The 23,703-nt window shown below is 42.3% G+C and overlaps 1 protein-coding gene across 1 annotated transcript; it reads left to right on the forward strand.

Annotated features, from left to right (window-relative positions):
* The first annotated feature begins 408 nt into the window (after window positions 1–408).
* pdk4 (pyruvate dehydrogenase kinase, isozyme 4) lies at window positions 409–17,090 on the forward strand. Its single transcript, XM_029648889.2, has 11 exons — window positions 409–831; window positions 1,722–1,863; window positions 4,688–4,759; window positions 5,154–5,338; window positions 7,045–7,134; window positions 8,169–8,246; window positions 9,992–10,068; window positions 10,224–10,322; window positions 10,859–10,972; window positions 11,334–11,447; window positions 12,292–17,090. Exons 1-11 carry the CDS (start codon window positions 717–719, stop codon window positions 12,436–12,438), a joined length of 1,233 nt encoding a protein of 410 aa, XP_029504749.1. The 5' UTR covers window positions 409–716; the 3' UTR covers window positions 12,439–17,090.
* Window positions 17,091–23,703: the final 6,613 nt, after the last annotated feature.

The raw sequence follows: 23,703 nt of genomic DNA on the forward strand, positions 1-23,703 counted from the left end.
GATGGTATTGCTGTCAATGGCTAAAAATGAAACATATTCGCGCCAGATGACCAAAAGCAAATATAAAACAAGTGCATACCATGATGCAGCATCTCCCCCTTCAGAATATTAGAGGAAATCCCACCTTCTTTCCCTACACATCCTGCCAGAGCAATGTGCCGCTTTGAATTAGCGGTTAATGTCGCCATCTAAAGGCCATTTAGAGAAGTGTACTGGTAATCTGGGTTCTCAGATTTACATGTATTATTTAACTCAACAAAACCTGTTTTTTATATAATACAATCATTAATATTTTCTTTGTATATTGTTTTGTTTGCACATGTTTCTTTCTTTCTAAACAACCACCTTCCCAAAAACCAAAGCGTAGTGTTCTTTCATTGGTCAACGCCAATGCCAATCAAATCCAAACTTCACCAACAACAACTCAACACAGAGGTCGGTCTTGTGAAGAGCATTCGTGAATTCTGGAATATTGTTGCTTGTTAAAAGTTTAGGTGATGCAAAGACATTCGGCACTGTTCAGGAATGTGACTGTGTTTCATTGACAATTGTTTTGAACAATGTCAATTTAACGCATTGATATTGCCCTTGGTGGCTAGCATTAGCCAGCTAGCTAGCGTCTGAGAGACTGGAGCGTGCTGCTGGTGAAGAGAAAGGGCATCCTGGCTGACAACAATCGGACTGTCTCGGGACTTCAATTTTAATTTGTTGCAACTATGAAGTTAACGCAGTTTTTGCTAAAGAACAGCTCCATACCGAAACAAGCACTCGTGGATAGGTTTTCCAAGTTCTCGCCTTCGCCGCTGTCAATGAAACAATTCATAGACTTTGGTAAGTTTTCATCCCTGTCCTGTCATAATAACATAGCTAAACATGACAATACTGTTAAAAAATGTAGCTGGCTAGCTAAACGTTACAATGACGTCACTGTGCAACATTGTAGCTTGCCTAACGTTAATTCTGAGTCCATAGCAGCTACGTGCAAAACAAGTGCCACTGGTTGCATTGTGAAAGTGGGGTAGCTAAGTAACTGACAGCTGTCAGTGTTCCCAGAGTACTGCAGTAGGTGTCCTCTCTGATCACTCTCTGCTGAAGCGTTGACAAACATTGTATTCAATTGTATCATGATATTGGGGGGTATGGCTGCATTCACAACAATGGGGATGGCACCCATTGTATTGCCTCTCTCCTGACAATAGATTGTTTACGGCTAGCTGCGAGACGAAACAATGTCTCATTGTAGGACTAAGCAACGTATTATAATGCGATAGATACCAAGCAAAGGTATCCATCAAATGTAAAGCAGAGACTGTGATATTGAATCAAATCCCTCGTGACACTCACGGCCACTGTTAGTTAGATTCAGTTCTAACAAGTCACTGAAAGGGGGAAATTAAAACCTTACTCCCTATCATGCTTTTCTACTAGATAGCACTTGGTCCTGTTCTTAGGTGAAAACGTGACGTAATCCTTCTGCCAAAACAAACCAGTTCAATGTCTTCACATTGTCTTAAACATTTACACAGCAGTGTGTGTACTGTATGACGCCCTGTCTTGAGATTTCCAGTCAGTAGCTTATCCCTGAGACTGAAACAGGGAGGGACTACCTGACCTGGTCCAATGAGAAAACAACGTTTTTGTTTTCCATTGTAAAACGTTTTGCTGTGGTGTGCGCCCTAATGAGAACAACCCAGATGTGTTCCTGTGTCATGCGACTGCAGGCTCAGCCAATGCCTGTGAGAAGACGTCCTTTGTGTTCCTGCGTCAGGAGCTTCCTGTCCGGCTGGCCAACATCATGAAGGAGATCGACTTCCTCCCTGACAAGCTTCTCAGCACCCCCTCACTACAGCTGCTACAGAGCTGGTAAATACAGCTGTAGCTTACACATCTCTATATCTCAGTGAATCTGTGCACCCCCTTACTATAGCAGCGGCTACATCACCTATTATGAACCTTGACCCTAATTTCACTGAATATTGGCCAATCCCCCTCCAGGCTGCAGACACACCTCACCTACACAAGCTGCATGAGTGTGTGTGTGGATAGTACATAGTGAGATGTAGAGTATGTACTATGTAGATGAGTCCAATCCCATTCCAGGCTGAAGAAACTACTTAATTTCATTGTGTAACTGTGTGTGTGGAATAGTTTCCTTACCACTGATGTAGGGTCACGGCACAGGTCAGATATTTTAGCATCCCTTGAATGGACTGGGAGTAGAATAACTTAGTTCCTGGAAGGGTGTCTTCTAGCAAAAGCGTAAATATTCTTGACCTCCTTGACCCCTCCTTATATTTTACTGAGTACTGTGTGCTCCTCCTAAAGAGAGCTGACCCAACTGCAAACATTACACTGATTCATGCATTCAGTAGGACCGTTTGTATAGAATGTGGAGAATTGGATCACTCCCAGAGTATATCTTTCCCCTTAGTTATTCCATCCATTTATTTTACCAGGCAAATCAATTAAGAACAAATTCTTATTTACAATGACTGCCTGGCAAGAGGCAAAAGGCCTCCTGTTGGGATTAAAACATAAAGATCTGTTTGTACCTTTTCGCCAACTCTCTGCTCCAGTATGTTTGTTCCTTCATAGTTATCAGAAATGATTATTGAACTTGTACGCTGCTCTCGGCGAAACGTGTATGATCAAACCAATCACATGTATTTTATAAAGCCCTTTTTACATCAGCAGTTGTAAAATGTCTTATCTTGAAGAGCCATTTACTGTAGGTGATATTGCCTATCCTGACAGAGCCAATAGGATGTTATTATCCTGGCAACCATAACAGTGCATAGACTATTTTACTGAACTACTCTGCCCTAGTGAGGGGTATGGGGGATGAGAGAGTTATGGGGGTCTCAAATCAAAGCACCACGTCCCTTAAACGGAGTGGTACATGTCATTTCTAGGGATGAGATGCAGGCGTACCCTGCCGCCTCCGTCTCATATCTCTGTCTGTCAGGCAGGCTGCACAGGTGTACACAGACACATGCTTACACACACACAATAACATACTCACTCTACACACTCATACAAATGGATTTTGTGTTGTAGATGTAGTGGCCTGAGGGCACACATTTAATGTGTTGTGAAATCTGTTATGAATGTAATGTTTTTAAAATGATATAAACACCATGTATCCTCAGTGGAACAGGGGCCGTGCGCGACGTTGTTTGACGATCATCAGAAGTGTAGCCTAGAAAAATGGAGGACTACAATGTGCATCAAGTCTTTATTAGTGATAGTCAGAGATATTTTGTCAGTTGAAATGGGTACTTGCGAATATGTTCTCTTATTGAAACGGAATACTTTCCCAAAAATAAATGGAGTTGATTGCTGAGTGCTAGGCCTCTGAAGGAATTGTTTAGGCTATCTCCTAGTTATGGAACACCATCAGCTATCTAGAGTGTAATGTCAGGGAAAGTACAGCACAGTTGAAACTCTGAACTAGGCCAATAACTAGCAGTGTCTCTCTGATAGGTGGCCAGTACAGAACTCTATGTTCCAGCTTTATTATCAATGTAATGATATGGCAGATATATATTTCTAAACTTGGTCTAAAGTTAGCATCTGCGTCATCGCTACTCTATTAGGGGTTATGTTCCACTTTGGGCCGTGGGGTTTTTCCATCCACAATATTGATTTGGCACCATTTATTTGACTTGGCTAGTGGTAGAGTAGTGGCCTGAGGGCAACAACAAACGTTACAGTTAAACTTTGTAATTCAAGCTAGTTAGCCTAGTTGTATCTATTATGTAGCTTATGCAGCAGCTGTGTTAGTAAAGTGGGAGGGTTCAAGGTCAGTTGGAGGACAAAGAGGGTTTGAAAACAGTCAGCCACTGATCTCTCACCTAGCTTCCAGACTCAATCTGCACGTCACTGAAGTCGGGACAATTTAGCCTACAGCCTCTTAACTAGGCCATAATAGTGACTCCTCTGAACAAGCTAGTAGGCTAATAAGTAAGCTACTGAAATGCTTAGTGTTAACGTGTTAGGTCCGCTTCCACTAGGTCAGAAGTGTTTACTGTGTGCTGTACAGAGAATATTCACGTTTTGAGAGGTTGAAAATGGTGAGGAATGTTTCAACATCAGAAGGAACATAACTGCCCAAACGGCACTCTATTCCCCAGGGCTCATAGGGCTCTGGTCAAAAGTAGTGCACTATATAGGGAATAGGTTGCCATTTGGGATGCATAATAGGCCTATCTCCAGCCACAAGTAGCCCTAGTTATTGTAGCATGTATAAATACCCCCATGTGGTTTTCATGATCACCACGAGAGTCTGAGTCCGTTCCAAAATAGAAGTCTGAGATTTTTAAAGGTGGAACTCCATGAGTCAAAAGTGATTTGCTAAAGGAAAGAAGTGATCTTTGCCCTGGTTTCTACACATACCTTTAGTTTCTTTCACCATGGGACTGATATAAAGGTTTAAAGAAGCACTCATAAACCTTTCATTATGCCTATGTAATTCATAAGCAAATTTCGTGCTACACTCCCAAGCATTTTGCTTATAAATACTCTTTATGAATGCTCTGTAAAGCCTAAGAATACTCTTTATGAATGCTCTGTAAAGCCTAAGAATACTCTTTATGAATGCCCAACAAGGCCTTTATAAATGTAGTTTAAAGTAGTAGTATTGTTTCCCTGTGTAAACTAGCCTGTCTTCTGTGATCTATTCCTACAGGTATGCAACAAGTCTGATGGAGCTTGTGGGCTTCCTGGAGAAAGATCCTGATAATAAAATGATCCTAAAGAAGTAAGTCAATTACACAGTCATATCCAGCAGATAGGCCTACATCTCATTAGATGGACTCTCCAAAGTGAGTCATAGTTAATTCAGGTAAGGAAAGATAACATTTCTCTAATCTCTGCCTAATAATAGCTACCTCTTCTAACTGAATAATAGATTATGGTTTTAATCTTGATCTGAAATGGAAGGGGATATGATGGATTACCACATCCACCATACCTCTGCTGCTGCGGAATTAGATCAATCATATTTTGAGCTGGTAGCAACCTTGCAGATGTTAGTGAGTTAATGACTATAGCTACTTTATTTATACCCAGAGGGAAAATTAGGATTGCAGACTATTGGAATAGAATGTGTGGAATTGTAAACTTTCGACCCAGCCTTTTCCCTCTCTCCTCAGGTTCACTGAGACGCTGGTGAACGTCAGGAACCGTCACAACAATGTGGTCCCCACCATGGCCCAGGGCGTAGTGGAGTACAAGGAGGCTTTTGGCTCTGACCCCGTGACCAATCAGAACATCCAATACTTCCTGGATCGCTTCTACATGAGCCGCATCTCCACCCGCATGCTCATGAACCAGCACTGTCAGTAACTATACTACATATATACTATACTACTGTCGTGGCCAAAAGTTGAGAATGACACATATTAATTTTCAAAGTCTGCTGCCTCAGTTTGTATGATGGCAATTTGCATATACTTCAGAATGTTAAGAAGAGTGATCAGATGAATTGCAATTAATTGCAAAGTCCCTCTTTGCCATGCAAATGAACTGAATCCCCCCAAAAAACATTTCCACTGCATTTCAGCCCTGCCACCAATGGACCAGTTGACATCATGTCAGTGATTCTCTTGTTAACACAGGTGTGAGTGTTGACGAGGACAAGGCTGGAGATCACTCTGTCATGCTGATTGAGTTTGAATAACAGACTGGAAGCTTCAAAAGGAGGGTGGTGCTTGGAATCATTGTTCTTCCTCTGTCAGTCATGGTTATCTGCACGGAAAAACATGCCGTCATCAATGCTTTGCACAAAAAGGGCTTCACAGGCAAGGATATTGCTGCCAGTAAGATTGCACCTAAATCAACCATTTATCGGATCATCAAGAACTTCAAGGAGAGCGGTTCAATTGTTGTGAAGAAGGCTTCAGGGCGCCAAAGAAAGTCCAGCAAGCGCCAGGACCATCTCCTAAAGTTGATTCAGCTGCGGGATCGGGGCACCACTACCGAGCTTGCTCAGGAATGACAGCAGGCAGGTGTTAGTGCATCTACACGCACAGTGAGGCAAAGACTTTTGGAGGATGGTCTGGTGTCAAGAAGGACAGCAAAGAAGCCACTTTTCTCCAGGAAAAACATCAGGGACAAACTGATATTCTGCAAAAGGTACAGGGATTGGACTGCTGAGGACTGTGGTAAAGTCATTTTCTCTGATGAATCCCCTTTCCGATTGTTTGGGGCATCCGGAAAGAAGCTTGTCCGGAGAAGACAAGGTGAGCGCTACCATCAGCCCTGGGTCATGCCAACAGTAAAGCATCCTAAGACCATTCATGTGTGGGGTTGCTTCTCAGCCAAGGGAGTGGGCTCACTCACAATTTTGCCTACGAACACAGCCATGAATAAAGAATGGTACCAACACATCCTCCGAGAGAAACTTCTCCCAACCATCCAGGAACAGTTTGGTGATGAAAAATGCATTTTCCAGCATGATGGAGCACCTTGCCATAAGGCAAAAGTGATAACTAAGTGGCTCGGGGAACAAAACATCGATATTTTGGGTCCATGGCCAGGAAACTCCCCAGACCTTAATCCCATTGAGAACTTGTGGTCAATCCTCAATAGGGGGGTGGACAAACAAAAACCCACAAATTCTGACAAACTCCAAGCATTGATTATGCAAGAATGGGCTGCCATCAGTCAGGATGTGGCCCAGAAGTTAATTGACAGCATGACAGGGCGGATTGCAGAGGTCTTGAAAAAGAAGGGTCAACACTGCAAATATTGACTCTTTGCATCAACCCTAATGTAATTGTCAATAAAAGCCTTTGACACTTATGAAATGCTTGTAATTATACTTCAGTATTCAATAGTAACTGACAATCTAAAGACACTGAGGCAGCAGACTTTGTGAATATTAATATTTGTGTCATTCTCAAAACTTTTGGCCACGACTGTACATCACCATGCTCCTGAAGCAGCACGAGTCACAATAGGGCTGCGTACACAAAATACATGCAGCATGCAAGTGTAGTTACCCAATGAATCTGAATTTGTTGTTGTTATGTACCTCTTCAGCTCTCATCTTTGATGGAAGTGCCAACCCTGCCCATCCCAAGCACATTGGCACCATCGACCCCGACTGTGACGTGACAGAGGTGGTAAAAGGTGCTGTCCCTCATCAGCTACACACAGAGGCCGAGACCCGCACACACAGAGGCCGAGACCCGCACACACAGAGGCCGAGACCCGCACACACAGAGGCCGAGACCCGCACACACAGAGGCCGAGACCCGCACACACAGAGGCCGAGACCCGCACACACAGAGGCCGAGACCCGCACACACAGAGGCCGAGACCCGCACACACAGAGGGCGAGACACGCACACACACTTATGATTTACAGGTGCAGTATCATTATTTAACCCTTTTCACTGCCACAGTAGGTATGTCCTTTTCTCCTTGATCTGCACAGTTTCACATTTATTCTCATAATAAGAATAGAACTAAATGATGTGTAATCGTAATGCCTTTTAAACAGAGGCAGACTGTTCTTCACCCACCTATTTCAACATGGCTCTGTGTAGTTTTAGTTGATCTACTCTCTGTAGTCACTGTACATTAGCTGTTATGGTGACTAGATTGAAAGTCAGTGGTGTTAAACCAAGTTCATTCACTCAAAGGGTCAGACAGCAGAACAGATAAAAACATGTTCCCACCAGCACAAGTAGATATACCCCAATTTAGGTGAAGTCTCCTCCTTCCCTCTAAAACATCTTTATTGTCAGGAAGTTAAGTGATGTGGGTAATAAACTGTTCCTTCTCCCTTAATCTGACATTAGCACCCATTCCTCACTAATCCACAGATCTCCAACCTTATCAGTGACTGTAACCATGCGATTGATTGCCTTTCCTTTACTCAGTGCATTCCTCTGGTTCATATCCAGCCTTAATTGACCCCACCCTATACATTGTTCATACAGATAACCATTAACTTCTGGTGTATAAATCAGACTGTGGCCCTTCTCATTTCTGTAGGATACCTGATAATTAACAATATTTCAGGTTTAGAAGTCAGAATAACAACTAATCACCATAACGGCTAATCAGTGGTCATTAGCTGTTATTGTAACTAGATTGAAAGTCAGTATTTTCCTCCTGTGCTACAGTCCTTGTCTATGTTTTGACTGTTTCATCCCCAGATGCCTTCGATAGTTCCAAGATGCTCTGTGAGCAGTACTACCTGACCTCGCCAGAGATTGACATCACACAAGTCAACGGTAAATCGCATTCTATACAGGGTTATAAACCTGGCTTCTGGAAGGTATTTGTTTTCCTTCAAATATTTCAGCTGCGCTTGGTTGAGCTGGCCTGGCTCAATTGACCCAATAGAATAGTCCCAGAAGTGCAACATGGCCCAACTGACACTGTTGATGAGCTTTTTCAAACACGCAAAGTATTTGAAAGATTGTAAATACTATTTGGAGCCAAGTCTGTTTGAAACAACATTGCACCAAGGGAAGGGAGAAGGACCAGAGCAGCTTGAAGACGTTTTTTGTTCTCCTATTTCCAAATAGTACCATTTGGTTTGCAAGTGAGTTTTAGGCCGGGGTTGTTAGAGAAGATTAGGTTTACAGAAACGATTTGTGAGGTTGTATTTGCATTGTGAGTTGTTTGGCCAGGTTTGATTTGACTTTCTCTGCCCTGTGGGTTGAGTATTCTTGATCTCTCATTCAATTCCTCTGGTCTACTCAATTCGGGGGCGCAATTTGCAAAGTGTGTGTGTTTGTGTGTGGCTAGCTTGTGTGAGTGGTGTTAGGAGATATTTAGCTGAACCATTTTTAGCAATGAACTCTGTTGCTTTAGTTGATCAGCGTGCGACGACAGTTTACTCTCAGCTAGGGTTGTCAGGAGCCATGTCTAGAGAGAACCATTATTTCATACATCTCACTAACACAGGTATAAATATTCACTTCTGTGTATCGCCCTGAGTTTTAAAAAACGTTTAAAAACTGTGCAGGTCTAGGTTATACACTGAGCGTACAAAACATTAGGAACACCTTCCTACTATTGAGTTGCAACCCCTTTTGTCCCCAGAACAGCCTCAATATGTTGGGGCATGGACTCTACAAGGTGTTGAGAGCGTTCCACAGGGATGCTGGCTCACGTTGACTCCAATGCATAGTTGTGATAATTTGGCAGGATGTCTTTTAATTTGGTGGACTATTCTTGATACACACGGGAAACTGATGAATGTGATAGCTTTCATAGCTTTCACCTGGTCAGTTTGCCATGGAGAAAGCAGGTGTTTTTAATGTTTTGTACACTCAGTGTGTGTTTTATGAACAGGACAATAGCACCACTTTGATACATATTTTATTGTAGGTAGAGGGAAATGATAATCATTGCTAAAACAAGAACAGAGCCAGACATCATTTGGTGCCCAAACTTTCAAAATGTGCCAGCCATAAAATATCAATGGGCTGCACAGTCTAGCCTACGTCTGATGCATTACAGGGGGTGTGCACAGTCACATCAGGCATAATGAGTCATCAAAAATGTTATCCATGTTATCCAATGTTACCCATCAGCCTCTTATCTCCCCAATCAGCAGCGGAACAGAACAGCAACAAGCCCCTTGCTACAGGCTTAGTCTTGTCGCCGGGCATATTTCTCCTCTCTCAGTGATCCGTCGAACTCTCAGTAACAAACCTCCGTTCACCCACATTCAGCTGTTTAACAGTCACCCTGTTACATAAGCCTTAAAAAGGCAAAACGATGTCTATTCATGGGTTTAGTTGGTGGCAACCTCATCCCCAGGCTATAGGCCATCAGAAGTGTCTGGGGACGTGATTACGTTGGTAGAATAGTAAACTATGTGTTTCATAGTGACTATTGAGTTCAGTTGTGCATTTGCAATAAGAAGGGCAAGTTGTTTTTGTTTCTAGTAACTTATATCGTCAGTTGTGTATGTAATAAATTTGCAGTCATGTTTGGTTTGGAGTAATCCTCAGTGTTTCCTCAGCCAAAGGTCCTGACCAGCCTCTTCGTATTGTCTATGTGCCTTCCCATCTCTACCACATGCTGTTTGAGCTCTTCAAGGTACACCAAACATTTACCTTCGACTGTATAAACATTTCATTACACGTGTGAGGGTGACTACGGCAGACACTACTACACACGATTCAATTACATTAAGCTCAATCTGATTTATATTACTTTGTCATTTCCTCAAGCAATGTTTGTTTTGTTTCCAGAACGCCATGAGAGCAACAGTGGAGACTCATGAAATGGCCCTGCATCTCCCGCCGGTCAAAGTTCGAGTCTCACTAGGCAGTGAAGACCTGACAATCAAGGTAAACACAGGCTCAGAGTATTCACCCTTACAATGAATGATATGCATTGTGCTCATTGGAGTACATTGACTTATTTTTAAATGAGAAGTTTAATAGTCACCGGAGTAATTAGAGAGTATAGACATTACATTTGAAATGTCTATATTCTTTTGGAAAGTCTGTGTGTAAAGTTTACTGTTCATTTTTGTTTTTCCACCTTTGTTTATTATCTACTTCAGTTGCGTTGGCAATGTTACCATGTTTCCCATGCTAATAAAGCCATTGAATTGAGTACAGTGAAAACCTTCAGCTCTGAGCCCCCAACAATATACATTTGTTCAAAAGTAGTGTATGCCCATCCAACACACTTCCACAGATGTAGTGTGGAAATAATGCCATGGGATGTAGAAGCCTGTACAGTTTAATGTGTATGAATACATAGTACCATAGATTTCCTCCCGTGGTTGTTCTGTAGGTCCTATACCATGATATTTGGGGAGACAACAGGAAGATCAGAGAGTGGAACAGAGCTGTAACGTTGTTGGTGTTGTTTCTAGATATCAGATCGAGGTGGAGGAGTTCCCCTGAGGAAGATAGAGCGTTTGTTCAGCTACATGTACTCCACCGCCCCCAGCCCCGTCGATATTGACAACTCACGCAACGCTCCACTGGTGAGACCCTGTCCTGGTGCCACTGAACATTAAAGATTTTCCTGGCAGTCAGGTTAATAAGTCAGATTTAATACATTGGAGCACAACATTCGGTAGGACATGATCTATGACTGCAGTTTGAGCACATGTTAGAGGCATGCAAGCCTGTTTATTTTATTTCAGCTCAAATGTAAATCGTGATCATTTTATACTGACTAAAGTGTAAACTGCAAGCGAACACGGTTGTAAATGAGCAGAATTACAAACTGGACCAGTCATATGTTGCCCAAGGTTTAAAGTGTAACTGAATGCTTGTCTACTACAGTACTGTGACAGTCAGTTCAGAGTGAGTTTAACCCTTTGTGTCCCTGGCTCTCTGTAGGCTGGTTTCGGCTACGGTCTTCCCATCTCCCGTCTCTATGCCAAGTACTTCCAGGGAGACCTGCAGCTCTACTCCATGGAGGGATATGGGACGTCAGCTGTCATCTACCTGAAGGTAACACTTCTACGAATGGAATGTGTTACTTCAACAGTTGTCTTATTCTAGATAATTGAACCTCTAAACCAGGGTTCCCCCATTTTGGCCCTCAATTTGTATTTATTTTTGCTCAGAAAACGTACAATTTTCGTTGTTGGACATAAGACTGTAAAAACGGCAGTTATTTTATTTTGAAAAACTGTACCCAAGTATTCCCAAGCCTAGTAGAGAGATACGTGATCGTATACAAATGTAAGAAATGTTTGAAATTATCATGTTTTTGTCAAATATCTGTTTGGCCTTCTTGTGGTCAAATTGAGTCTACAAATGATTTGTAATTGTGTTCCGGCCCCCCGACCATCCGCTCACGGAAAAATGGTCCCACGGCTGAATAAAGTTAGTTATCCCTGCTCTATACAACATTTTTCAATGTCTGAAATAAGTATGTAAAGGTTCATTCTCTGAATGGTGGAAGACTAACGCGACCAGCATGTGATATAAGTAGAGCCTTGCCCTCATAATCCTCAGAATCTGTTGCAGCAGGAGGGAATGTGTAGGATAATGAGCAGCAGTATTTCCGGTGTTTGGGTTTTCGTCACTGGTTATTTGGACGTATCAGGATTTGGCGAAGGCTTGCTAAGACGGACTGCTTTTCACGTGTTGAAATTAGTGGAAGGGGGGAGGACTTTGGCTGAGAGTTCTCTTTTGCGAGGGTGGAGACTTCGCAAATCAGAACTCCCAATTTCTAACACGGATGGACCCAGAACTAAATCGCCTAGCTCACCAAATTCCGTGAGATTTTAGTTTTGAGTTAACCAAGATGACATCTAACCTACCACTCCACTCTGTGCTTCGTTAACAGGCCTTGTCCTCTGATTCTGTGGAAAGACTTCCTGTTTACAACCAGTCAGCCATAAGGCATTACCAGACGAGCAACGAGGCAGATGACTGGTGCATGCCCAGCAAGGATCCCAAGAAGCTGGGGAAGTATGAGAGGAGAAGTCAATAGGGGTGTAACGGTACAGGTGTTCGTACCGAACCGTTCGGTAGGGGGCCTCGTTTAAGTCTGCACTCAACTAGAATGAATACATTTAATAAAATATATACAAAATAAAAGGCCTATAGGCTATGCCTACGCTGCGTTGTAGGCCGGTGCCTCGAGTGAATTTGAGCTGAATTAGTTTTTTTTTTAGGGCTATTCTGTTAAAACAACTAGAGCCTATATGCACATTGTAATCTAAATTCAAATCTTAATTGGCACATTTCAAACTGTCCTTTTGTGAGGCGCATCCAGGAACTAGTTCTGTACGATGGCGAGTGGTGGGGTGGATAAACCAGGAGGATCCTCATCGTTTAAATCTCCAGTTTGGGAATGTTTTGGCTTCCCAGTAAATCACATTGGTGATGGACAGAGAGTTGTGGATAAGACGTTAACAGTATGTCGCCACAATTCAACGAGAATAGGCTATCCAGCTGCCAACACCTCAAATATGTTGACACGTTTATGTCGACGTCACAAGACAGAAACGGAAAGAAACAACCCAAAATCACCTCTCCTCTGCATTCAAGCAGCCCTTGGGAACTGGTTCTGACCGGCCAAAAATGACACGAGCAATCGGTAGGCTGTGTTTATATTTTTTACAGTCTTTGGTTTAAAGCCGCGCCCGTTCTCAGTGGTTGAGAATAGGGAATTCCAGCACCTTGTAAAAATGCTCGATCCACGTTGTGAACTTCCCTCTTGCACCCATGCCAGGTTATACCCGCTCTATATAAGCAAGCCACCGTTTTCTAGGAATTGGCCAATGCACCCTGTGTTGCGATTACTTAAAAGTGACATCCCATCACCTTACCCCGGAGTGTGAGACACTCACCCTTTATGAGAAATCACAAGTGTGCATCTGGGACTAAATGTATGACTTCACAACTGGTAAATTCCCACCTCCCACATGGTTACAAATGCAGCATCAGTGTGAAAACTTAATTTTCCTGCTGTACCGAAACCAAACCGTGACCCCAAAACCGCAATACATACCGAACCGTGGATTTGGTGAACCATTACACCCCTAGAAGTTAACCAAACAGACTGAGCTAGCAGGAAGAACAAAGGAGGAAGACAGAAAGGAGGATCAAACTGACAGAAGGCACACAGTTGTACCCACAGCTATTACCGTGTGTGAGAGAGAGATGTGGATTCCTCTCGCAATGGAGATTCTCATACATTCACTTGAAGTGGAAAAACACATCACTGTCAGAGGCGTTTCAATGGCAATACCAGGATCTCAATTCAATAAGTGACTTCATGAATGTTAGAAACAGGGTCGTACACTACTCACAATAATCTTTTCTTCTGGTTATAATTTAACCACAGGTTTCAGTTATTTATTCCGCTCACTTATTTGAACGTTATTACACAGTGTAAGCTAGTGTTTTTCGCTTATTATTAAAAGGGTGAATGTTTAACGATAATTTAATTTATCAATCAACTGAATTAGGTTAGTACAGCTAATGTCACAGCACTATAATCTGTGATACTACATTTTTTAAATGTACGGTTTGCAGCTTGGACACTGAGCTCTATGGACACAGACAGATAGTGTGTCAGTCAGAAACATGATAAGGCCATGCTGTCAGTCAATGGATTTTCTTTGATTACCCTTCTACTACAGATTGTTCTGTAGATGGGGTGGGGGTTGTGGGGTACATAGCGGCCTCCGACTCGTAGACTCTGTTTAGTTTCAGCTCTGAGCATGTCACTTTTTTTTTTACCCCTCACAAATATTTGTCCACCTCGAACTTTAGACAAAGTTTATCTACAAAAGTGATTTTATTTGGGATTTTATTTATCCTAAAGGGATTTTATTTGGGTTCCCCCCCATCAACTGTTTTTCTTGATGCCATTTTGAGTTACACCCTGGCTTGTTTAATAAGATGAGATGAAATCCAAGGTCCATTCAAGGTTTCCTATAAAGAAAGTAAATATTGAAGAGATTGAAGTATTCTAGTGTACTTATTGAGTCCAACTGACTTTTAAAATATAAGTTATGTGAATATTGAGAGAAATGTTAGAAATATCACAGTTAAATCAATTTTAAGAGGCCGGCTAGGTCTTCCATGCATGAAGTATTTATTGAATAATGTGTGTCAGAGAGCAAAATGGGAGTATTATCTCATTTCTGTGATTAGGGATACAGTAAGACTGAGTTGAATCAAATGTTTGTCATTAAATTAATGAATTTCATTCCCTGGTATTCTCTAAGAAAAACTTGCATAAGACAATATGTACACTTACTTACATTTAACCCAATAACGGCTATGTACAGTGCCTTCAGACAGTACTCACACCCCTTGACTTTTTCCAGATTTGATACGCTACAAAGTGGGTTTCAGATGTATTTAACCGTCAATGATCACAAAATACTCTCAAAGTAAAATAATAAAAATATATTTATTAGATAAGTATTCAACCCTGAGTCAATACATTACAGCTGTGTTTTTCTGGGTAAGTCTGTACATGCTTTACAAACCTGATTGTACAATATTTGCCCATTATTCATTTTAAAATTGTCAAGCTCAATGTTGTCTAGGTAAGTGTATATTTGGCCTTGCGTTTTAGGTTATTGTCCTGCTGAAAGGTGGATTTGTCTTCCAGTGTCTGTTTGAAAGCAGACTGAACCAGGTTTTCCTATAGGATTTTGCCTGTGCTCTGTTCCTTTTTTTTTATCCTGAAAAACTCCCTAGTCCTTGCCGATGACAAGCATACCCATAACATGATACAGCCACCACAATGCTTGAAAATATGAAGAGTGGTACTCCGTAATTGTGTTGGCTTCATGGTGAAATCCCTGAGTGGTTTCCTTCCTCTCAGTCAACTGAGTTAGGAAGGACGCATGTATCTTTGTAGTGACTGGGTCTATTGATACACCATCCAAAGTGTAATTATTAATAACTTCGCCATGCTCAAAGGGATATTCAATGTCTGCATTTAATTTATTTTTACCAATAGTTGCCCTTCTTTGTGAGGCATTGGAAAACCTGCCTGGTCTTGAATCTGTGTTTGAAATTCACTGCTCGACTGAGGGATCTTACAATTATCTGTATGTGTGAGGTACAGAGATGGGGTAGTCATTCAAAAATCATGTTAAACACTATTATTGCACACAGAGTGAGTCCATGCAACTTATTGTGACTAAGCAAATGTTTACTCCTGAACTTATTTAGGCTTGCCATAACAAAGGGGTTGAATACTTATTGACTCAAACATTTCAGTTTTTCATATATTTATAAACATTTCTAAAAACACAATTCCACTTTGACATTATGGTGTAGTGTGTGTAGATCAGTGACACAAAATCAACATTTAATCCATGTTAAATTCAGGCTGTAACAACAACATTTGCAAAAAGTCAATGGTTGTGAATACTTTCTGAAGGCACTTAAATTGTAATCAGTCTTTTTGTGCATAGAAAAAAATGATGGTTTGAGACGAAACTAACACTGAAGTGGAAACGTCTTCAACGCTGAACTGTTTTCAAAATGTTTTTTTTTTTTACCATCTATGGTTTTAAATCACACGTTCTCAGGATGTTATAGGTATTTCATATTTTTTCTGGTATCACCATAAGTGCTGTGTGATGTCATTAAACTGACATGGGAGGAGCTATCAATCAGCTGAAGCTGTTGATTTGACATCTTGACGCTGTGGGCCGACGTCCTGACTGGTGCACATAACCTATTCCTGTTGACATGAATGATGATTTACTAATAAACAGTATTTGTTTTATGGGCAGCCATCTTATGTCAGGATTTCAGTCTATATGAATTTGAAGGGAATTGAGTGAATATTTTAAGCGTCTTTAGGTTCAATAAAATGCAACTCTTTATGTAATATGAAGTTCTCCCTCTGCCTTTTTGTGCCAATGCCAAACAAATGTGCCTGCAGTGCTTCCATTTAGCAGCCTTTTTGCATGTGCTTTAGTCAGAAAATTGTTGTTACCATAATCCTATCCACTAACTAAAGTATTATTAATGCACTCCTGTACAAATGTGTTTGCTTGATTTAGTTTGGTTCCTGAAAACCTAACAACAATGTAAGGGTTGACGATCAGTGTTTTCCCTCGTGGCTATTTTATCCTATATTTTTCTCATCTTAAACGCTCAACACCGATCGTTAGGAACGTGGGGAAGGTTCTCACAGTACAGTCAAGTTTACCAGTCAAATGGACCTGTAGAAAACTGTCAACAGTTATGTCATTCAGGCTGAACACCGATATAATACATGTAACACTTATTATCCTGTTCTGACAGTCAGTGGTGAACTTGACCCCTCTATGTACCCTGAATTCTAAAGGCCTCTACAGTACTGTACTGCCAGGCTACCCGCAGCCAGTGTGTGTGTCCCAGTGTTTGTTGACAACACACATCTTTTCACTCAATGCAATCAGTTGATCTACTGTATGGGATAATAAGACGTGTGAAAACTGTTCTGATGTATATGAAACAACTTCATGATCACTGCTTGTATGTGTATAGTAATGCCCTGGCTGCTACCTGTTCTACAGTACGCTATGAGCTATTCTAGAGCTTTCTGTTAGAGCATGTTTCCTAGTGCACCCTACCAGATTAGTTCTTTAAAAACGACAATAAACAATATAGGAAATGTGACTGGCGTGTCCTTGTTTTGTGTTATAACCTGAATAATATATTTACAATAATTTGATAGAGATTTGCAATATCACCTTTAACAATAAAGTGGTGTTTGACTATTTCAAATGTTAATATATTACATGGATTAAAATAATGTTCACTGAAATTCAAGACAATAATTCCTTTGTATTTGTGGTCCATAACCTTTCTATCCCTGTTATGTAGCGAGCTGCTTTCGAGACCATCCCCCTGTTCTAACAGCTTGTACTTCCATCCTGTCAGGTATTTTAATGATCTGTATTGTCTACTTGTTGAATGTTTGAAGTCTTGATTTGTGGTTGTTTAATGTCTTGTTAATTGGTGTTGGACCACAGGAAGATTAGCTAGCTTTACGGCACTAGCTAATGGGGATCCTAATAAAAATGACTCAGTAGTGTAAAAATACGTAAGTACTACTTAAGTAGTTATTTTGGGTATTTGTATTTTATATTTTTGTATTTATATTTTATTTATATTTTACTTCACTACATTCCAAGAGAAAATAATGTACTTTCTACTCCATACACTTTCCCTGACACCCAAAAATACTCGTTACATTTTGAATGCTTAGCAGGACAGAAACATGGTCTAATTCACAAAAATCTTTGGTCATCCCTACTGCATCTGATCTGGCAGACTGACTAAACACATGCTTATTTAGTCAATTATGTCAGTGTTGTGTGCCCCTGGCTATCTGTAAATAAAAAAAATCTAATTTGTGCCGTCTGGTTTGCTTAAGTATATTTTAGGAATTACATTTACTTTTGATACTTAATTATAATTAAAACCAAATACTTTTACTCAATTATTATTTTACTGGGTGACTTTTACATGAGTCATTTTCTATTAAGGTATCTTTACTTTTACTCAAGTATGACAATTGGGTACTTTTTCCACCACTGCTTGTACAGTGGCTTGCAGAAAGTATTCACCCCCCTTGGTATTTTTCCTATTTTGTTGCCTTATAACCTGGAATTAAAATTGATTTTGGGGTGGTTGGTATCATTTGATTTACACAACATGCCTACCACTTTGAAGATTGCAAAATATTTTTTGTTAAACAAGAAATAAGACAAAAAAAAATCAACTTGAGCATACATAACTATTCACCCCCCCCCCCCAAAGTCAATACTTTGTAGAGCCACCTTTTGCAGCAATTACAGCTGCAAGTCTCTTGGGGTATGTCTCTTTAAGCTTGGCACATCTAGGCACTAGGATTTTTGCCCATTCTTCAAGGCAAAACTGCTCCAGCTCCTTCAAGTTGGATGGGTTCCGCTGGTGTACAGAAATCTTTATGGCATACCACATATTCTCAATTGGATTGAGGTCTGGGCTTTGACCAGGCCATTCCAAGACATTTTAACCACTCAAGTGTTGCTTTGGCAGTATACTTAGGTTCATTGTTGTGCTGGAAGGTGAACCTCCGTCCCGGTCTCAAATCTCTGGAAGACTGAAACAGGTTTCCCTCAAGAATTTCCCTGTAATTAGCGCCTTCCATAATTACTTAAATTCTGACCAGTATCCCAGTCCCTGCCGATGGAAAAAAAATGATGCTGCTACCACCATGCTTCACTGTGGAGATGGTGTTATCGGGGTCATGACAGGTGTTGGGTTTGCGCCAGACAGAGTGTTTTCCTTGATGGCTAAACAGCTCAATTTTAGTCTCATCTGACCAGAGTACCTTCTTCCATATCTTTGGGGAGTCTCCCACGTGCCTTTTGGTGAACACCAAACGTGTTTGCTTATTTTTTCTTTAACCAAAGGCTTTTTTCTGGCCACCCACACTTCTGTAAAGCCCAGGTCTGTGGAGTGTACGGCTTAAAGTGGTCTTATGGACAGATACTCCAATCTCCACTGTGGAGCTTTGCAGCTCCTTCAGGGTTATCTTTGGTCTCTTTGTTGCCTCTCTGATTAATGCCCTCCTTGACTGGTCTGTGAGTTTTGGTGGGCACTCCTCTCTTGGCAGGTTTGTTGTGGTGCCATATTCTTTCCATTTTTAAAAATAATGAATGTAATGGCACTCTGTGGGATGTTCAAAGTTTAGGATATGTTTAAATAACTCAACCCTGATCTGTACTTCTCCACAACTTTGTCCCTGACCTGTTTGGAGGGCTCCTTGATCTTCATGGTGCCGCTTGCTTGGTGGTGCTCCTTGCATTGTGGTGTTGCAGACTCTGGGGCCTTTCAGAACAGGTGTATATATACTGAGATCATGTGACACTTAGATTGCACACAGGTGGACTTTATTTAACTCATTTTGTGACTTTGAAGGTAATTGGTTGCACCAGATTTTATTTAGGGGATTCATAGCAAAGGGGGTGAATACATATGCACGCACCACTTTCACCGTTTTAAAATGTATTTGTATTTTAATATTTATTTATCCATTTGTCCATTAAATACAATCCATTTAAATTACAGGTTGTAATGCAACAAAATAGGAAAAACGCCAAGGGGGATGAATACTTTTGCAAAGGCACTGTAGTCCCTGACTGACCTCCCCCATTCCACCCCCTTTCACCTCTTGTTTTCAGTAACAGAGTCCATTCCTGGAGAGCTGCCAACCCAGTCAGCAGGTTGATGTTCATTGGGATGAGTCTTGTCCTGGAGGCAGAACTGAGTGATTTCCACTAGACTGGCCAGCTGCAAAGTCCAAATTTAATGAAAACAAAAATGAGCTTTTTGATCTTAAATTTAGGTTACATTTAGGCATTAAGGTTAACGGCAGGGTAGCCTAGTGGTTAGAGCGTTGGACTAGTAACTGGAAGGTTGCAAGTTCAAACCCCCGAGCTGACAAGGTACAAATCTGTCGTTCTGCCCCTGAACAGGCAGTTAACACACTGTTCCTAGGCCGTCATTGAAAATAAGAATTTGTTCTTAACTGACTTGCCTAGTTAAATAAAGGTTCAATTAAATTAAAAATTAGCAGTGTGATTAGGTTTGACATCAGATTGTATAACTTTGTGGCTGTGCCAGCTTGTGACCACTATGTGGAGGTGCCTCCAGAACAAGACTCATGACAAAAAACACTAACCTGCACCCAGTCACCCCAGTGCTGCTTTTCTATTTTCTTTCAACGTCGCCTGTCTGACCAATGTACCGGTACTTTAGAACGCATGTCGCCCACCACTGTTTAACCTGCTCCTCACAATTTACAGTTCCTGTCTCTGACCCCTGCTCTATTTTAGGGCCTTATGGAGGCTTGTCTGACCCCTCCTCCACACAATATCCCCCCTCTTCTAACCTTACTCAGGCTGCCACAACAACACAGGGCCCTGGGCCACAGCGATGACTGGCCTAACTGGGAGGGTTAAACTACGCGTGTTCGGAGGTGAACTACACTCTGTTTCATTGGGGTTTTAACACGTCATGCAGTGTATATAGTCAGTTAACTGGACTTTTCAAACTCTCCTGCCTCTTACAGTATACAGTACACACACATCAATGATGGTTGCTTAAGGGGAGTGCAGAATACCACCCAGTCTCTAGCCCCTATGGTAGTGGAGAGGCTCTAGTGAAGGGCTATGGTAGTGGAGAGGCTCTAGTGAAGGGCTATGGTAGTGGAGAGGCTCTAGTGAAGGGCTATGGTAGTGGAGAGGCTCTAGTGAAGGACTATGGTAGTGGAGAGGCTCTAGTGGAGGGCTATGGTAGTGGAGAGGCTCTAGTGAAGGGCTATGGTAGTGGAGAGGCTCTAGTGAAGGGCTATGGTAGTGGAGAGGCTCTAGTGAAGGACTATGGTAGTGGAGAGGCTCTAGTGGAGGGCTATGGTAGTGGAGAGGCTCTAGTGAAGGGCTATGGTAGTGGAGAGGCTCTAGTGAAGGGATATGGTAGTGGAGAGGCTCTAGTGAAGGGATATGGTAGTGGAGAGGCTCTAGTGAAGGGCTATGGTAGTGGAGAGGTCCTGGTGAAGGGATATGGTAGTGGAGAGACCCTTGTGAAGGGCTATGGTAGTGGAGAGGCCCTAGTGAAGGGCTATGGTAGTGCAGAGACCCTAATGAAGGGCTTGTTTGTTCTCTGTTTTCCCTGTAGGGCCTGATGATAATGAGTGGAAATATGGGCAGCATTACTGCCAGACGACACTGAGGAGGTGGGAAAGAAGGGGGCATGTGTGAGTGAGCAGGGGGGTAGCTAGCTACCAGACACTCCCCCAAACGCACACGCAACAAGACAATTACAGTCCCCTGCTATTACTCCCTCAAAGACATCACGTGCTACAAGATATAACATTACGTAATTAGAACATAGGCGACTGAATACTTGAGCTAGAAATTGCCCACAGAAACACAGATCTAGGACCAGATTATCCTACCCCAATCTTAACCATCAGAGAGATGGAGAAAAACTGACCTTTTATCAGGGGTTACGGACAGTATCTGGTAACACCAGTTGTCACAATTAACCAGGTGGAATTGTGGAGAATAGGATATTCTCAATACATTGGTTCATTATAAGTCGGGTAGACAACCCTGGTCCTGGAGGGCCAGGCACTTCATACATTCTGATTTAACTGACCTGGAAGACCAGGTGTGTTGAATTCAGGCAGTCACTGAACTGATCAATTAGCTCAGTTGGTCAGGTGTGGTGCCTAGTTGGGATAAAATCCTGCAGTACCTGCGGCACTCCAGGAACAGGGTTGCCTACCCCGGTTCTTAGTGATATGCATAGATTTACACCAAATAATTTAGTAGGAGCTCTGTTAGGCCTCCTTGTAGTCTACAAATGAATGGTAATGATGTTCCGGCCCCCCAACCATCCGCTCATGATAAAAAACGGCCCACGGCTGAATCTAGTTGATGATCCCTGCATTACAGCATGTTACGCGGACTGGACTGTCACAAACAAGGCTCCTACTACACAACAAAGTCCTGTAAAACGGCACAGGTAGAGATGTTAAAGAATAAAGAACATATGAATATAAAAGACAGTAGTCGTCTTAAGTAATGACAGTCCATTCTCAATAACAACACTGCCCCTGTGTACTGGGTTGTTTAGGACTCCTTTCACAGTCATCACCATCCATTACCAGACCATTGGAAGCCCCATTGACTACGGGCGCATTGAACATGTCACACTCTAGTGACCCTTCACATGTTAGACCAAAAGACACGTGTTACTGCAAGATCCCCCGACACACACAAACTTACTAACAAAACTATTGACTCCTCCACATCCTCTCTCCTTTCTAGTGTAACTTCCTAAACCACTCTGCTCTTTCGCTATAGATAATTATTCTGTTCATATATAATACCTGGTTTATGAGACTACAGGACTATACAGATGGAGGGTTGCTGGCTGCTCCATTCATTCCCATTGTGCTTGTTCTCTCCTCATTATGTAAAGTACAGAACCCTGTTGCTCAGCCTCTGAGTGTACGGCTGCCAGTTCACCTCTCTCTCAGCGACGCGTTTCGGGATCTCCTCTCTAACAGAAGGATTAATAGCTTAGAAGGCTTGCTGTATTCAGCCTAAGTCTCTGAAGTGCTCCCTCTATGCTTTCTGCTATTATCTATATTCCCACCATCGCAAATTATACCTAATGTTGATTGAAATAGACCCACCATTATAAAGACATTTGGGTATGGAGCTTGAAGGTGAAGGTTACATTTAATACAATATACAGAGCCATCGAAGCCTTAAAGGTGATAGGAGCTCAGTCATAAAGAGTGAACTACTTCATCTTAACTACTCTGGAGAGGATCAACACAAAGGGGGAAGCTATTTAGAGACCATACATCATTATTGTGTGCTGTGTTGCCATTGAATAGATGCTTTATTGAACTTATAAGTCTCCAAGTGCATGCTGTAGGATACTGTACATCTGTGCAATGCTAACTATTTCAAGAAGTCATACATTCCCCCCCAGCTGGTCTACTGCCTACCTTTGGGCAGATGTAAACACAGAGATTGCAGCAGCATAAAAATGATTCAAAATAACACAACCTTCGACAACGCAGTCATTATCAGAGTATTCTAAAACCATTTGTCTTAGAAGTAAAGATAGCGAGTCCCTGTGATGATGTCTGTGCAACACACTGTCAGCACTATTAAGTGAATGGAAACACACTGGAAATGTCTTGAGTGAACTGCCAAGTATTTGTCCTTTTGAAAGGAGCGTGTGAGAGCAGGGTGCACTGGTTGCTGGGTGAAACCCACTGTGGTGAGTCATGGGGTTACCCACACAGAGAGAGGGAGGGAGAAGAGGGGAAGTGATAAAGAAAGAGAGGCAGGGGGAGAAGAGAGAAGGGAGGGAAGGAGAAAAATATACAAAGGGAGAGGGAAGAAAGCGGGAAGGGAGAGGAGGGAAGGGAGGGGGAGAGGGAAGGGAGAGGGGGAGGGGGAGAGGGAAGGGAGAGGGGGAGGGGGAAGGGAGAGGGAAGGGAGAGGGTGAGGGGGAGGTGGAGGGGGAGAGGGAAGGGGGAGAGGGAGAGGGAAGGGAGGGGGAGAGGGAAGGGGGAGGGGGAGAGGGAAGGGAGGGGGAGAGGGAAGGGAGGGGGAAAGGGAAGGGAGAGGAGAGGGAAGGGAGAGGGGAGGGAGGGGGAAGGGAGGGAGGGGGAAGGGAGGGAGGGGAAGGGAGAGGGGAAGGGGAGGGGGAG

The sequence above is a fragment of the Oncorhynchus nerka genome, linkage group LG4, assembly GCF_034236695.1.
Source record: "Oncorhynchus nerka isolate Pitt River linkage group LG4, Oner_Uvic_2.0, whole genome shotgun sequence".
Classification (NCBI taxonomy): Eukaryota; Metazoa; Chordata; class Actinopteri; order Salmoniformes; family Salmonidae; genus Oncorhynchus; species Oncorhynchus nerka.